The 16,710-nt window shown below is 50.3% G+C and overlaps 1 protein-coding gene across 1 annotated transcript in view; it reads left to right on the top strand.

The window, feature by feature from the left end:
• Nucleotides 1-3,504: 3,504 nt before the first annotated feature.
• The window catches only part of Podxl2 (podocalyxin like 2), a 32,690-nt gene continuing 19,484 nt past the window's right edge, over nt 3,505-16,710 (top strand). Inside the window, exons 1-2 of the mRNA XM_050165463.1 lie at nt 3,505-3,614; nt 12,912-13,184. Coding sequence (XP_050021420.1) covers nt 3,554-3,614; nt 12,912-13,184 — 334 coding nt within the window. The 5' untranslated portion in view covers nt 3,505-3,553. The remainder of the gene's footprint in view (nt 3,615-12,911; nt 13,185-16,710) is intronic.

The raw sequence follows: 16,710 nt of genomic DNA, 5'->3' as shown, positions 1-16,710 counted from the left end.
TTTGGCTTTTCGAGACAGGGTTTCTCTGGTTTTGGAGCCTGTCTTGGAACTAGCTCTTGTAGACCAGGCTGGTCTCGAACTCACAGAGATCTGCCTGCCTCTGCCTCCCAAGTGCTGGGATTAAAGGCGTGCGCCACCACCGCCTGGAGAAACCCTGTCTTGAAAAACCAAAGGAAAAAAAAAAAAAAAGCAGGCTGGCAAGCCAGTAAGCAACACTCCTACATGGCTTTTTGCATCAGCTCCTGCATCCAGGTTTCCTGCCCTGATTGAGTTCTAGTCCTGATGAACACTGATGGGAAGTGTAAGCTAAATAAGCCCCTCCCCATCTTGTACTAGTCATGGTGTTTCATCACGGCTACAGAAACCCTAAGTAAGACAGCTTTTATACCTTTAACAGTATTAATTTTTATTTATGTGTGTGTATATATACCATGTGTGTACACTCATGTACAGGGACCAGCAGGGGGTGTCAGGTCTGGAGCTGGAGTTTCAGGCAGTGTTCAGTGGACGTGGGTGTCAGGAACCAAACCCTGGCTCTCTAGAGCAGCCAACACTTAACTGCGGAGCCATCCTAGCCCGTCATTTGCTGCTTTTCGTATTCCTCACAGTTGTGTTCCTACAGAACTCTCTGGCTGTGCTGCATGTGTGTCTTCCCCTCACGCTCAGGAAGGAAAGCAGGTATCTCTGCCCAGGGTACCAGCTTGTCTTAGGGGTTAGTATTTCCAGAGATGGGAAACATTAGACCGTTTTTGTATTTAACAAGAATGATCTGGAAGAGACGCAGGTCAACACTGTCCATAACAGGGTGAAGTCTGATGAGGAACCCAGGTCAGGGAGATGCTGACTGGCCATGTTTCATCTCTTTCCCAAATGAGATACTTGCTCTAACCACTCTTCTGGACCCTGCCCCCACTGAACAATGTAAGAACAATGTCCCTGTAAGAACAATGTCCCTGAGGTTCAGACGATTCAAACAAGACCATTAGCTTTCTGGGCATTTCATTTTAGGCCCATCATCCCATGCCTGTGTCCTCTGAGTAGCCTGGCTTTGCACAGAAACTACAAACCGATTCTTCTCTAACTTGAGCTTGTGCTTAAGAGTAAAACACCAAAAATATCAGTCAACAAACACTAGCCAGTGTGGTCCTATCGGTTCCATCTCAGTGTTCCACTGACTTCACTTTCACCACCATTCCCCACCCCTAGACACCCAGCAACTTCCTCCCTGGTCATTGATGGTTTGCTTGTCTATTTGGTCTGAGTGTTTGTCCAGAGACCTCCTCAGACTCTGACTCAGGCTAGGTGAAGGGTAAGAGGGTCTGCAGTCCTGTGTTCTGATTGTTGCTGCTTTGCCTTGTGCCCTTGGGCTAGCCACTCCTTCCTTGTGTTCAGGGTCCTCACATTGAAGGATAAACCACAGAACTGCTAAAGGCCACCCACCCCTGTCTTCTGCACTGGTTCCCAGTGACGATGCTCATTCCCCTGTATATGACAGATCACGTCCACTCTTTTCTTTCCCTTGGAGCTCATATCTTGCCTGTGTCTTCCAAATCCTGTTTCTCTAGACTAGAAGATCTAATGGCACCCTCTGCAGTGAGGAGTGAATATAGTTTTCAAAAACATCCAGCATAGGCCAGACATGATGGTACAAGCCATCTCAGTACTCAGGAGGTGGAGGCAAATGGATCTTAGTGGGTTCAAGGCCAGTCTGGACTGTGTGGGGAGCTCTGGACAAGTCAAGACTACAAAAATATAAATAACATTTAAAAAAAATATTTATTTGTATACAATATTCTGTCTGTGTGTATGCCTGAAGACCAGAAGAGGGCACCAGACCTCATTACAGATGGTTGTGAGCCACCATGTGGTTGCTGGGAATTGAACTCAGGACCTTTGGAAGAGCAGGCAATGCTCTTAACCGCTGAGCCATCTCTCCAGCCCACATAAATAACATTTTTTAATCTTTTAGAAAAGATGTTTGATTTTTAAATGTATTAGTTTTGATTTTATGTATATGAGTGTCTTCCTGAATGTTTGGGCATTGTGTACATGCTTGGTGCTCACAGAGGCCAGAAGAGGGCGCCAAATCCCCTGGACCTGGAGTTAACACTAGTTCTGTGTCACCTTGTGGGTGCTGGGAACAGGATGCAGGTTCTCTGCAAGAGCCAGCAAGTGTTCCTAACCAATAAGCCAATTTCTACTCCTCTCTCTCTCTCTCTCTCTCTCTCTCTCTCTCTCTCTCTCTCTCTCTCTCTCTCTCTCTCTCTCTCTCTCTCTCTCTCTCCTGTGTGTGCAGGTGCCCACAGAGGCCAGAAAAGGGCATCCGATTCCCTGGAACTGGAGTTATGGGCAACAGCAATGGGGTGCTAGGAAAAGAGTAGCAAACTGCTGAGCCAGCTCTCCAGTGCCCCTCTCCTCTTACTATAGCTGAGACAGACCTGGTCTTAACCTGTATCCTCCCTAGTGCTGGGATTACATGTATGTGCCACCATGTCTGTTTACAATGTAAAATTTACTTTGCACAACAGCTTTCCTAATTTACTGTATATAAAATAAAAATCCCACAAAATTACGGATGTTGGGATAGTCAATAGGTGCTTTCACTGTTCCTAGAAGCAGGGCACTTTTCTATCTTGGAGATTGTCAGAGCCTCCCTCTATCTAGAATGGTTTCTCCCAAACCCAGCTTAAATCTAACATGCATCCATCCTATGAGTATGTCTCTACTGAAGTAGGCTGGAGGGCCCCTCTGCTGCCCAGTGCCCTTTGTGCTTAGCTAGCCTTCCTACAGTTGAGGCTCTGGTCCCACATGTTGAGGAATGGCCCTGCTCTCCTGAGACTGAGGAATTATTTGCCCGTCTTATTTGCTTCCATCATGCTTGATGCAGGAGTGAATTTGAAGTCAAGGGGAAGCACAGACTAGAGGGAAAGGTGACTCTCACAAGATGTCTGGTGACAGGCACAAATTTGCTCAGGCTGTGAGAGTCTAAACTGCGCTGTAGTGGCTCAGAGGTTATGTATGAGTGGCTGGGATTCAGTTCTCAGCACCCATATATATGGTGATTTACAGCCATCCGTGGACATCAAGCACGCACTTGGTGCACATGCATACATGCAGGCAAACATACACATAAGATAAATAAATTACATCTGGCACAAAGTTCAGCTCTGCTCTTACCCAGGTTCCCCACCAAAGCCTGGTCTGCCCTGGCCTTCAGGACCTCAGACCACGTGCCCCAGAAGGCCTCTGCTGACCCTGACCTCTCTCCTTCGCTGCAACTGGCTGGTCTGCTGCACAAAGGGTGCGGGACCCGCTTCCCGGGAAGTCCCCCGCGGATGGCAAAGGGCGCAAGGCTGGAGGTGCAGGTGCGAAGCCAGACTCCTCAGCAGGACTCCGCCCCCGAGCCGTCCACTGCATCGATTGGGCGGCTGGGCGCGTGAGTGACGGGTGCGCGGGCCAACGGGGCGCGCGCGCGCCACCGCCTTCGCTTTGCGCGCCCCCGACGCCGGCCCGGGCGCCGCGGCGCTGCGGCTGCGGGCGGCGACGCTGCACCATGGCCCGGCCGCTGCGGGCCGCCCGACTGCCGCCGCCGCTGCTGTTGTTGCTGGCCGCGGGTGAGTGGGGCCGGGCCGCGCCGCGAGGGCGCAGGGCGCATAGGGCCCGTGCTGGCAGCGCCGCAGAACAAAGGCTGTGGGGCGCGCAGGGTCGGCCGCGCGCGGGGAGGAGGTGGCGGCGCGGGGCCTGGAGCGGGGACCCCCCCCCCCCAGGCGCTGTCTGTGTCCAGGGAGCTGGATGCTCCGTGCCACGCGCGCGCTCGGGGACGGTGGCGGTGGGGCCGCTGCACCAAGGTGCCCGCGCCCCACCCCTCGCCAGGTGACAGGTGACAGGTGATCATTCTGCGGCCACCAGGCAGAGGGGTGTGTGCGTGTGTGCGCGCGAAGGTTCAGGGAGGCGAATCAAGGGAGGAGAAAGCGCGCGGGTGACACCCTTAAGAGAAATCGCATCGTAAAGGTCTAGCGGGTCTCCACGGCGCGTGGGCCGGGGATGCCGGGGGCTGAAAGCGAGCTGCGTGGCCAAGGTGGATGTTTACATGTGCGTGGAGCTTGCCTGGGAAGGCGTGTACGTGTCGTTGTGAACGCGTGTCCTCGACTGCGCGGGGCAACTTTATTAGGAACTGACAAAGGGGTAGGTCTGCGACAGCGACTGCCGCCACACGGAGCTGTGTGGGAGACTTGGTACGCGGTTTTCCATTCATCAGTCGCACTGGGTACCTCGTTAGTGTGGGTGTGTGACAGGTCGGGGCCTGAGGCAGGTAAGAAATGGATATGTCTGCGTGAGAGAGAAAGAGACAGCTTCCCAGGGTAGACATGCGATTTAGGGGTGTGTGCGTGTGTGTAGGGGGCGGGCACAAGGGCTTGACAGGCTCAGAGGCAAGCCACCACACAGAAGGGGAGGGAGGAAGGCTGACTGCAAAGGTAGGTCGAATCAGGATGGTGGAGCTGGGACCCTATCCTAACTAAGGTGGGCGTGGTGTGGGAGCAGGGTGCTGGACAGGGTGGGCTCCAAGACTCAGTGAATAGCCCTGCGCAACTTCCCCTCCAGTGGAGACAGGCATGGGACTGGCTTCCCGTACTCAGGCAGTCACCCCAGCAAGACCCACCCTGTGCAATATGCTATATATAAATTTCATGGGATCTATGTGAGGAGAGGAGCCAACCCTGCTTGATATGGACATGTGGTGGGCCCTTACTTTGGGATTGGCAATGATAGAACCCCAGGAAGATATCTGGGGAGTTGGCGAGGGTGATCAAGGTTATATGTACCTGTAAGTCCATCACTTAGGAACCCAATGAGGCAGGAGAATTGAGAGTTCAAGACGAGTTTGGGCTGCAGAATGAGACCCTGTCTCTAAATAAATGAATACATACAAAATAAAATAAAACAAAAAGACCGAGAGGGGACTGGCCCCTCACAGTGCTGGGCCTGCTATGAGCTGGCCGAGTTAGCAAGAGCACATGTTTACCCCGGAGATGAAGAAAGGACCTAACAACACAGGGAGGGGGTGTCAGTTGGTGTTGGCATCACATCTACACAGACCACCTGCGTCTTTGCATATGCATACAGTCCTCTATAGAAGGTCTGCTGTCTCTCCGGGTCGGAGCCACACCAATCCTGCCAGCAGTACAAGTCAGGACCCGGGCCTGGCTCTCAGGCCTTCATCCTAGTGCTAGTCACGCCCCTTCCCCCCTCTCCTACCACACTCTCTCCATGAGCATGCCCCTGCCTCTGTGCAGGCACATGTGTGTCTGTCGGCTTGCCTCCTTTTTACACCTTTGTGTAGAAGAAGGCTTCGCTTAAGCACTGTGCCTCCACAGCACACAGCGGTGGAGTGGCGGTGGGGGATGGGGGTGTAGGACCGTGGTGCTAGAGCGCTTCTGTTGTGGCTGCCACTCTGGGCTATGGGGGCAGAGTGGCAGATGCTGCCCAGCCACCTCCCAGGCTGGTGTCTGCTCAGGGCTTAGGGGGATCTGACTTGAAAGCCGCTGGCTAGGGGAGGGCCGTGTGCAGCTGGTGGCAGACAGACTAGATCGCCAGGATGAAGTGGGTCCGGTGCAGGAGGGCACACTGGGTTCTGGGGCCTTGGCTAAGATGTCTGCCTGTTTCCTTAGTCCCCTTTTCTGGGCTTGTTTGGATCTGCTTTTCCTTGATGCTGATTCCCCTCATCCCTTCCTGTATGCCTTTTCCTCTCTGCCTCCCTTTAGGGTGATGAAATAACAGAAAATGCAACGAGCTCGAGGAAGAGAATGAATCACACAGGGAGCAAATTCTGAGATTTTGAGTCAGATGGGATCTCCACCGAGGCAGACTAATTATTAAAGGGAAAAATAATTATCTGCAGAATGGACAGGGCTCCCCTTCTATTCTGGTGTCCTCTCTTGGTAGACAGGTCTGAAAAGCAGTTTACCCCCCCCCCCTTGCTGAAGTAATTGCCCACTACCAAAGCCTTTGAAACATTCAGGTCCCTGTGTAGACAGAGGAGCAGTCACAAGGAGTATGCCTTTCAGAGAATGAAAATTGGTTGGAAAAGAGTGAAAACCAGGGAACTATCAGACCCCCCCTTTAAAGTCTTTGTTAATGCCTGTAGACCACCAATGAAAGTGGATGAAGAAGAGGGGATGCTGGCGGGGTCGGGGAGGCACTGCTGACTGCTGGATTGCAGATGGAGTGGGAGAGTTGAGGCTCCCACCTGGGGCATGGAGGGGTCAAGGTGCAGACCCAGGGTTCACCCAACCACAGGGATCTGCGCACAGTCCTGGCTGACCAAGAAGCACCCACCCCACCCCCATCCCCCGTGGGGCCTGCACAGTTCTACTCTACTGTCCTTGGGGCAGCTGGCCGAAGTGCTGAGCAGTTCCAGGTCCAGCTGACGGTGGCCACTTCTTTACCACACTTAAGTTAGTTTGGGTTTTGTTTGTTTCTTTGTTAGGTTTTGTTGTGGTTCTTTTGTTATATTTTTCAAGACAGGGTCTCACTCCTAAGCTCTAACTGTCCTGGAACTCATTCTGTAGACCAGGCTAGCCTTGAACTCACAAAGATCCACCTGCCTCTGCCTCCCAACACTGGGATTAAAGGCTTGTGCCCCCACACCCAGCTTAGGTTCTAAGGAGGTAATGCAGAGGCTCAGAGGCAAGCAGGTCACACTTCTTTAGGAAGGACGAGTTCTAGATTCTTGAGGAAGACCAGCTTTACTCTCTCCTCCTGTCACTGAAGCCTTCCTGCCAAGACACAGCCTGTGGATAAAGCTTACTCCTCATGGCCCCAAAACGTGGCTGCTCAGGCGCCCTGTGAACCTGTACAATATTCGGGGTTTAATTAGCACACACATCCCTCATCACCTGACGTTTTCTTCTTCCTGGGATGCATGAATGAGTTTTTCCAGATTGGTTTCTCTCATTTGGCGCCGCGCCATGCCTGCTCCCCAGCCCTGGGGAGGCTGCTTCTGCAAACGAGGGCTGCCGTAGCAGCTGGTATCTTGTATACAATTTAGATTTCATTTCTCCCCCAAACTGCTAATTTCCCAGCAGGCAGAGACCGTCCAATGTCCATCTCTGTATCACCAGGGAAGGCCTGGCATGCTACTTGGCTCCGACAGAAGCCGAGGAGTGGCCGCGTGACGATGTGGCTGGCCTTCCTGTATGGATTTTACTGACAATGAGATGGCACAGTCCTCGCAAGTGAGTCTCAGTTTTAATTGGCACTGGATTGACAGGATTCTGTGAATCTGTTTCACTTTTTTTTAAATTAGAAAGTGAGTGTTAAATATATAGGACAGTTTGTAGAAGTGTTTCTAAACAGGGCCCCTGTGGCCTGTGAATGAAAGCTCCGCGGAGGATAGCATTCCCGAGGGCACTTTGTGGGACAGCGGAACCTTCCCCATGGACTCAGCTTGGGTTTGCTGTGGGAACCCCAGGCAGAATGTCTAAAGGAAAGGGGTGCCCTCCAGTCCTTAGCACTGGCTTCTCTCCTTGGCACTCACATCCCTTGGGGTAGCTATGCTGTCTTGAATATTGTTTTAAGCAGCTCATCCCAGCAAATAATTGCTTCCCAAACCTCCTTCACAGAACATCTGCAAGACCTTCCTGTGGGGAGAAGCAGCTAATTACAGCTCTTTCTATTAACTTAATCCCATGAGTCGTCAGAGATCTCATCTGTAAAACGGGAAGGTCTGACCTATTCTTGTTTATTCCCTCAAGGGCTTGCTGAGCCTTGGTGTGTGTCAGAAACTAGACACTACAGTGTCAAGGGACACGCTGCGTGTTTGCCATCTGATGGGAGTTATATGATTGTCTGTTGCCAATGGGTGAGGAGCAAACGTAGGGCCAAGACTATGATAACAAAGAATGGCACCCTAGCCAGGCACGTGACCAGGGAAGACTGCTCAGAAAATATCTGGGGTTGGGAAGTTGGCTCTGTGGATAAGAGGGATTGCTGAATAAGCATGAAGACCTGAGTTAGAATCCCAGCATCCCCAGAGAAAACTGGGCATGGCTGCACATGCCTGCAACCTTATCTTTGGGGGCTGAGACTGGTGGATCTTGGAGTTCGCTGGCCAGTGAGAGACCCTAGCTCACAGGAATAAAGCAGAGAATGATAAAGTTCACCTGACATTCTTCTCACATGCTCACATTGCATGAAACACATATATGCACACACATGTACGAGAGAGAGAGAGAGAGAGAGAGAGAGAGAGAGAGAGAGAGAGAGAGAGAGAGAGAGAGAGCTGTGTCCAGAAGTGAGAGTACGAATTAGGCAGGTGGGGAAGCTGTTGGGAGAACTTGTTGCTCTTGCAGAGGACCTGGATTCAGTTCCCAGCACCCTCATAGGCTCACAGTTCCAGCTCCAGGGGACCCAGTGCCCTTCAGCGAGACTCCATGGGCACTACATGCAGGTGGTACATACAGGCACATGTTCCAGAAAAATAAAGATAAATCTTTAAGAATTGGGTAGGGGAAAGATGGGAATAAATGGGTACTATTTCAGAAGGCATAGCATTTATGAAGAAAGCAAAGGAGATTGTCATGTTCTGGAAATCTCTAGAAACTTGGTTTAGGGCATAGGGCATGAATGAGGTATGATTGTGACTGTGGAGAGGAGGTACTAGGGTATGTCCATTGGTTGAGAGCCCCTCTGCCACTTTAAAGGATCTGGCTGGGTTATCTTTGTGATGGGGCAGTAGATACAGATTTGGCCGTCAGAAGGCTGTGCTGAGTTTTGCTATTCAAAATGTGGTCTGTGGACCAACAGCATTACTCATCCATACTGAGCCAGGAACACGGGGTGAGTCATATGTCCATTTAGGCCCTGGTGGCTCTCTGCTCAGAGGGTAGTGTGGAGGAGAGATGTATGCAGTGAGCATTGCTAAGGAATCCTGAAGTACCTAAAATATCTGCAGGAGACTGTCTCTGGAGAGACTTGGCAGGAATGAATCAAGGATATTCATGGGTTGGGCCAGCATATTGGGAAGGTAGAGCTTGGAGAAGCATCCCCCCCCCCCATCAAGATGTAGGCCTTTGAGTAGACCTAAGTCCTTCCTACCAAAACTGACGCTTTGAGCTGTGAGCACTGTGGACCTCATTCTAGTAATGTGGCCTTGGCTGCTTTGTTGTACTGTAACGCATGGAGTGTAGGCTGTGTGTGTTCCCTTGGGAGGCACCGTTGTCCACCCCGCAGAATGAGATGGGGAATGAGCGTTCCCAGGTGCTGTCCCAGCTTTGCTCCCCTCCCAGCAGCGCTTCTTGCTCATCCTCCTTCCTTCTCTTGAGTCTGCTAGCACAGACACCACGCCGTCATTCTGCGGTTGTGCCTTTCGGCCTCTTACACACCTGTTACACCGTGCTGTGATGACTTCTTCATGGGCTCCACTAGAAACTGGCACTTTGAAGGTCGGGGATTATATCTTTCTCATACCCCGTATTACTTGACTTTTGTATAATGCCTGGTGCAAAGCCAGAATTTATAAAAAGGCTTTTGGGGTGAGTGAATGAGTGGATGAACGGCGTTCAGTTGCTCAGCTCCTATTCTGCATGAAAGAGCCCCCTTTATAACCTTTCTCAGTGTGCCAGCGGGCTATGTCAAATTTGGGGCTGTGCAACAAATCACCCCCAAATTTTTGACTTAAAACAGAACTTGTGGGGATGGCAAGGTGGCTCAGTAGGTGAGGGCATTTGTCACAAAACCTGATGACCTGAATTCGGTGTTTCCAGCCCATGCGGTAGAAGAAGAGAGCTGACTCCCTAAAGTTGTCCTTTGACATCCGTGCACATGCGTACTCACACACACCACACACATGCACATAAATGTAACACACACATGCACACACACAGAGAGAATGAATAAATGTAAATTTTAAAACAATAACAAGAATCTCCAGAAACTCTTTTTGCTATTCTTTTATTTTATGTTTATGGGTGTTTTGCCTGCACATATATCTGTGCACCATGTGCCACCTGGTGCTAGGAAAGACCAGAAGAGGACATAGGACCTCCCAGAACTGGAGTTATAGATGGTTGTGAGCCACCATGTGGGTACTGGGAAATGAACCCATGTTCTTGGCAAGAACAGCCAGGATCCTTAACCATTAAGCCATCTCTCTAGCCCTAAACCCCAGAAATTCTTGATGTGATCCCCAAACTAGAAGCATCAACCTGGGAATGTTCTAGAAATTGCAGAACAATGGGGTTCAAAGCTTATCTGTGGCTTAGCTCTCTGTTTAACTCACATACACCGCCAGCCTGTGCGTCTGCACTGGCTCAGGTTTGAACTGGACTGAATTTGAACAGACTCTGTGTATTTAGCTCATGATTATGAACTGGCAGTGCAGCTGAATCCGCTGGCACTTCTGATCTCAGCCAGGCTTCTTCGAGTTCCACATCTGCTTGTCCTGGCTGGCTTTGTCACATGGGGCTTCAACTGGGACACTGCTAACCTGGCTATTTTCTACATGGACTCTTGTTCTAGCCTGGGCAGGTTGACAAGCTGTCCTAAGAGAATAACCCTTGAGTCTAAAGCAAAGCCCTTGAGGCCTGTTGTGAAGGTGATGCTCAACTCTGAGGAGTGGGAACTTAGCCTCAAGGGAGAAAACTACACAGTTGCATTTCAGAGGGGTGTCCTCCTGGAGGACACACTTGTACCCCCAGAGCCTCAGAGAAGAGCCCTCGGGTAGTTTCTGTGTTAGACCCAGCCACCTGACTCACTACCATCTACCTGTCACGGGATGGACCCTGCTCTTCCCATAGAATCAGGACTAGAAGAACAACAACCAGAGTTGTTTTAGGGTCTGGGGTGAGAGTTGGAGTGGAAGGACTCATTGGCATCCTCCTGTGGAAACCACAGGGAACCTGAGGGGAGGAGGACACCATGAAGATTGCTGTGGCTCCCTCTGGCCTCTAGGTGTCTTGAAGCCATGAGTATGCCCTGCCCTTTCCCACATATGAGTTGGTAATATGGACACAGGACTTTGGACCTGGTGTCTGGGACAGCTAGAGATGCTCTGGAAGGGGTCTGATGATTCTCAGCTTCCAAGCCAGAACCTCCCCAGCGGCCGGATCTGCCGCAGGGAGAGCATAGCAGTGTCTCAAGTCCTGCCTTCCAGAGGATCCCCCTGCCCCAGGTAGAACTTGGCCTTCTGCAGCTCAGAGGGAGGCCTGTGGATCAGCTTGTTGGGAGTGGAACATCTCTGAGCCAGAGTAGAAGGGACCAGCGTGCCAGCTCTTGCCCTGTGGATCTGCCTTGGTCTCCTATGCCTCCACAGTCAGCCCCGTGTTGGCTCTGAGGCCACATGGGACATTGATGAGGCCGCTACTCACATCAGTCTCGTCTTTCTTCTCTCCCTTCGTTCCTCTCTCCCTTCCTTACTTCCCATTTGAGGGTTTTTGAGACAAGATTTCACCATGTAGCCCAAATTAACCCCACACTTGTAATCCTCCTGCCACAGTCGCCAGAGTGCTGGGGTTGCAGGTATGAGCGCAGCCTTTGTGTTAGTGTAGGTGAAGATGCAGCTCATCGTCTGCTCTTAAGGCTCTCTAGGTGGAAGACGTCCCGGGCCTCTGTACTTTCTTCAGGTCCTTGTACAGCAGTGCGCACAGTCCCCGGGGGGGGGGGGGTCCTCACTGGGATAGACAGCTCCGCCCACCTGCAATGAGTGCTCCTCCCTCTGGGACTGAGGGCTTGGAGTGCCCGCCCATGCTTTACAATGGACTCTAAGGATGGACTGATGAATGAGCTTGGAGACCCTCACCCAGGCAGGGAAGACAAGTGTAAACTCGTCTTCTTGGTACCCTGTCTGCCTCCCCTTCCAGCCCCCTTGTTCCGCACTAACCCCACCCAGATGCTCTCCTATAGGTCAGTGTGCTATTCTTAGTCCTGGACTGACTAACAGGTGCACAATGTACCTGACATTCTCCCAGTTTCTGCTGGAACTCTGTGGTCTTTTCCCTTCCTTCAGCAGCCAAGCGCTGCCCTCCTCATCAGGGGGTGATGCGATTAAAATTCAGATGCTGTTTGTAAAGCACTTTGCACATGGCCCTGAAAATATGAGGTCTTGTTTTTATTATAAACATCACTGAAATTTTCCTTCATTATGGTCACAGCAGGTCACACTTCACATCCAGTGCAGGGGCCAGGCGTGCGGGTCTTGGACCTGCCCTCCCCACACCACTGATGTCGTTAGTCTTAGGAAGGATGCAGAGGGCATTTCCATCAACCTCCAGGTCTTTTCGGTGAGGAGGTGAGACCCGGGGGACTTGAGCAACTTCCCAAAGCATGCAGTGAGGTGCCGAAGCTATCTGTGAAACTGATCAGTGGTACAGTTCTGCTGTTCTCAGTGGCAGAGTGAAAGAGACGGAAGATGATCCTTTTCTTTTGTAGTCTGGTCTTTGTTTCTTTTGTCTTGATAAGTCGGGAGGGCCCATGAGTCTAAATAAACTTATGGGATTGCCAGCACTGGTGAGTTTGCCCTGCAACCTTGCGTGGGTTTTTAAACTGCACCCAGGAGACCTGCATGATGCAAATCACAGCACGGGCTGCAAGAGTTTCAGGCTGGGATGCAAACTTAGAGAACAGTGTCACATGCCAGCAAAGTCCTTGGCTTGAATTTGTCCCTGTAGTGTCTGGCAGAGCTACTAGACTGGGACAGAGGAACTTTCTGAGTACCCTGGGGATGAGGGGAGCAGGGTCATCAAATCCTCACTCCCTGCTGGCTCTCTTGTCACTGTCACAGGGGAGGCTGAACACTCTAAAAGGATAGCTCAGGTCCCTTGAAGCCCCAGTGCTGAGGAGTGTCCATCTTTGTGATGTGTCTTGCCAGTCCTTGTCCTGACCCTCCTTCCTGATGTCTGGTTTTGTCTTTACAGTAGCTTCCCTGGGTGCCTGTGTAGCCGGCGTGGATGAGCCTGGCCCTGAAGGCCTCACTTCCACCTCCCTGCTCGACCTTCTGTTGCCCACTGACTTTGAGCCCCTGGACTCGGAGGAGCCCAGTGAGGCCATGGGCCTGGGCGCCGGCCTAGCTCCGGGCTCGGGCTTTCCCAGTGAGGACAGCGAGGAATCCCGGCTCCTGCAGCCACCACAGTACTTCTGGGAAGAGGAGGAACTGAATGGCACCAGCCTGGACCTGGGTCCCACTGCAGGTAGCTCTGCTCACTTATCTCTACGCAGGATACCAGGGCGATCCATGTTGTTAGGGACCGTGGGGCGGTTTCCACCCCAGTCTTCTTCCCTCTGGTGTCTTCCAGGCTGCCTGCCATCTGCCATCACTAAGTGTCTCCTTAAAATAAGCTACTGTTTACCAAGGTCCAGGCACCAAGTTGGCTACACACAATCTGGGGACTGGTAACCAGTTCATGGAGCAGGCTGCAGTGCTTCCGGCCCTGGCCTCTACAGTGGTGTCTTGGCTTGTGGGGTCCCCCTATTAAGATTAGGAAAAGAGAGCTGTGGTATGAATAGTCAGCCCCAAATCTTCTCCCTAAACTATGACACACCCAGTGGACTTAAACAAGACTTGGGTAAGAGCACTGGTTGCTCAAGGACCTGGGTTTGATTCCCAGCACCTACATGGTCGCTCCCAGCTGTCTATAATTCCAGTTCAGGGAATCTGATGCTTTCTGAACTCTCAGGGCACCAGGCACACACATGGTACACAGACAGCTATACATGCAGGCTAAACTCTCATGCACATTAAATTAAAATGTAGAAATCTAAATAATAATTACTTAAATTGTGGTGGCCATGTCTTCAATCCTGGCCCTCAGGAGGCAGAGGCAGAGTCAGAGGCAAACAGATCTCTGAGTTCCAGGTTAGCCTGTGAGTGAACACTGTAGAAAATCAAAAGATAAAATAAAGTTAATTCAAAGGAAATGAAGCAACTCACAATTTGACAACAGAAATATGAAAAACTAGAACCATAAGGAACTAACTTTCTTTTTTTCTTTCTTATTTTGTTTTTTCAAGACAGGGTTTCTCTTTCTCTGTGTAACAGTCCTAGCTACCCTGGAACTAGCTCTTGTGGGCCAGACTACCCTTGAACTCATAGAGATCTGCCTGCCTCTGCCTCCTGAGTGCTGGGATTAAAGCCACGTGCCACCACAGCCCGGCAGGAACATTCTATTTTCTACTTTCATCTGAGATATTTTTAAATGTATTTCCCACATTATTAATTATCCTTTTATAACTTTTTTTTACAGATTTCCTTTCTTTTCATTTTATGCATATGGGCGTTTTGTCGGCATATGTTTCTGTGCACCGTGTGGGTGCCTGTTGCCCAAGGAGACCATAAGGTGTAGATAGATTTCCCCTAAGACTGGACTATAGATAGTTAAAAAGTCATCATATAAGTGCTGGGAATCAAACCAGGTCCTCTGGAAGAGCGGCCAGTGCTCATGACCTCTGAGCCACCTCTCCGGCCCCTACTACCCGATTTTTAACAGTTGTGTATTAGCACACACGTGGTTGTCAGATGGCCCGAGATTCTCCCCTCTTGTGTCCAGGTTTAGTTGCAGCAGCAAATGTTCTTATACTTTTTCCACTTTCCTGATTATTTCCCCAGAATAAGTCTAGAATGAGATCAGTAGGTCACGACATGTCTCTATCAGCATCCCACCCAGGAACAGAAGACAGGGAGCCCAGACATCCCCAAGAGACAAAGGAATGGATTTGTAAAAGTTTGGTAGGATATGGGAGAATCACTAGGCATCCAGGGCAGGCCACAGAGGCATACCTCAGGTACAGAGGAATCGAAAGGCAGCCATCTCTGGCCTTCTTCCCACTCCACATACAGGATCCCGTCTGCAGGTGCTTCGTTGTCCTTGCTCCCTGCAGCACTGGGGAGCCTGTGAGACAGGGCATGCAAGCCCAGCGCTGTGACTGATCAGGTCAGCCTGGGGCAGTGGCAGAGGAGAGTTCAGACAGTGGAGCAAATGGATCGGCTCTGCCATCAAGTGTGTGGGTCTTTACAGGGGCTCTGGAAACCTCCACAAAGAGACTCCCACAAAGACCACTTTAGCTCCAGCATGCACTCACCAGAGGAACTGAACTCTGGGGCTTGAGATGCTTCCCACCCTGGCGTGATGGCCCAGGCAGTCCCCACACTCAGGCAACTGATGCAGGAGGATCATGAGGTGGAGGCCAGCCTAGACAATACAGCAAAACCTAGCCTCAAAAAAGGCCAAGGAAAGGAGATAAGGTTCCAAGGTAGAGTTGCCTCTATGGTAATGCACAAGGGCCTGCCTTCCATCTCTAGAACCCCAGGGGGGAGGATTTTACTCAGTTTGATAGGAAAAATTATAATGGTCTTTGTAAATGGCTTGACAGTATAAATGAATATATATTAATTAGTAATATATATATACCATTAATATACCATGTATAAATTCTGAACATAGATTATATAATATATTCTATACAATATATTTTACATATAGAAATATCAAATATAGTTTTCAGGGCTGGAGAGATGGATCAGTGGTTTAGAGCACTGACTGTTCTTCCAGAGGACCCAGGTGTGATTGCCAGCAGCCACACAGTGACTCACAACAAATCAACTGTAATCCTAGTTCCAGGAAACCCAACAGATATGAAAATGATGTATACACATGCATGTATGCAAAACATTCATACACATAAAAAGAAAATAAATAAAATACACTCTTCATTTTGGACTTGAAGCCTGGGGGAGTGGAGAGAAGGCAGGCTCTGCCATTCCAACCCTACTAACAGCATCCTGACATCTGTGGAGAAAGCAAGGGCAAAGCTTCATTTTCTCATTTAGGACATGGGAGGTGCAGCTTACATGAAGGGCCGCGTCCCCAGCACTCCTGACAGCGGTTGGCACTGGGAAGTGTTCTGCAAGTGGTTGCTGCTGTTATCACTTCCACGGCTTTTCCCTACCAAGGCGCTCATTTTTTTGGTCACTGTGCAGTCTTCTGTAGAAGAAAGAAAATATGTCTCTCATTTACAAACAGAAACATTTTTACAGTTTGTCAGTTGCTTTTTTTAAGTCTTAATGAGTTCGTCTATTTACATTCTATGTACATGCCTGCTTTTTTGTGTGTACCATGTGTGTGCAGTATCGAAAGAATCCAGAAGAGGGCATCATATCCCGTGGAACTAGAGTTAGCAGGGGTTGTGATCTGTCAATGTAAATGCTGGGGATCTAAACCAAATCCCCTGAAAGAGCAGCCAGTGCTTTTGACTGCTGAGCCCATGCTCCAGCCCCTTGAAAATGGTTTTAAATGTTTTTTTTTTTTGTTGTTGTTTTTTGCTGCTTTGTGTTTAAAGAAGCTTTTCCCTCCCTGAGATATTCCCTCCCTGAGATATCTGCTGCTCTCCTGTGGCTTTATACTTTTATATTTAACTATTTTAGTATATGACGGGAGGTAGAGACTCATATTAGTTACTTTTCTTGTTATTGTGACTGAATACTTGCCGAGAAGCAACTTACAGGGGGAAGGGTTTGTGTGGGCTCAGAGTTAAAAGGGATACAGCCCACCATTGGGGCCGGCTAGATGTGGCAAGTGGCTCCATGGTGGCAGGAGTATGCATCTGGGACGCCTTTCCTGAAGAACAGGAGAGTGGAAAGGAAGCCCAACCCTAACAAACCTCTTCCTCCAGCTAGATTCCACCTCCTAAAGGTTTCATAACCTCCCAAAATAGTGCCAT

Source organism: Alexandromys fortis, unplaced genomic scaffold, assembly GCF_014885135.2.
Source record: "Alexandromys fortis isolate MF-2015 unplaced genomic scaffold, M_Fortis_MF-2015_v1.1 scaffold_158, whole genome shotgun sequence".
In the NCBI taxonomy this organism is placed as follows: domain Eukaryota; kingdom Metazoa; phylum Chordata; class Mammalia; order Rodentia; family Cricetidae; genus Alexandromys; species Alexandromys fortis.
This window is presented reverse-complemented; position numbering and strand designations above follow the sequence as displayed.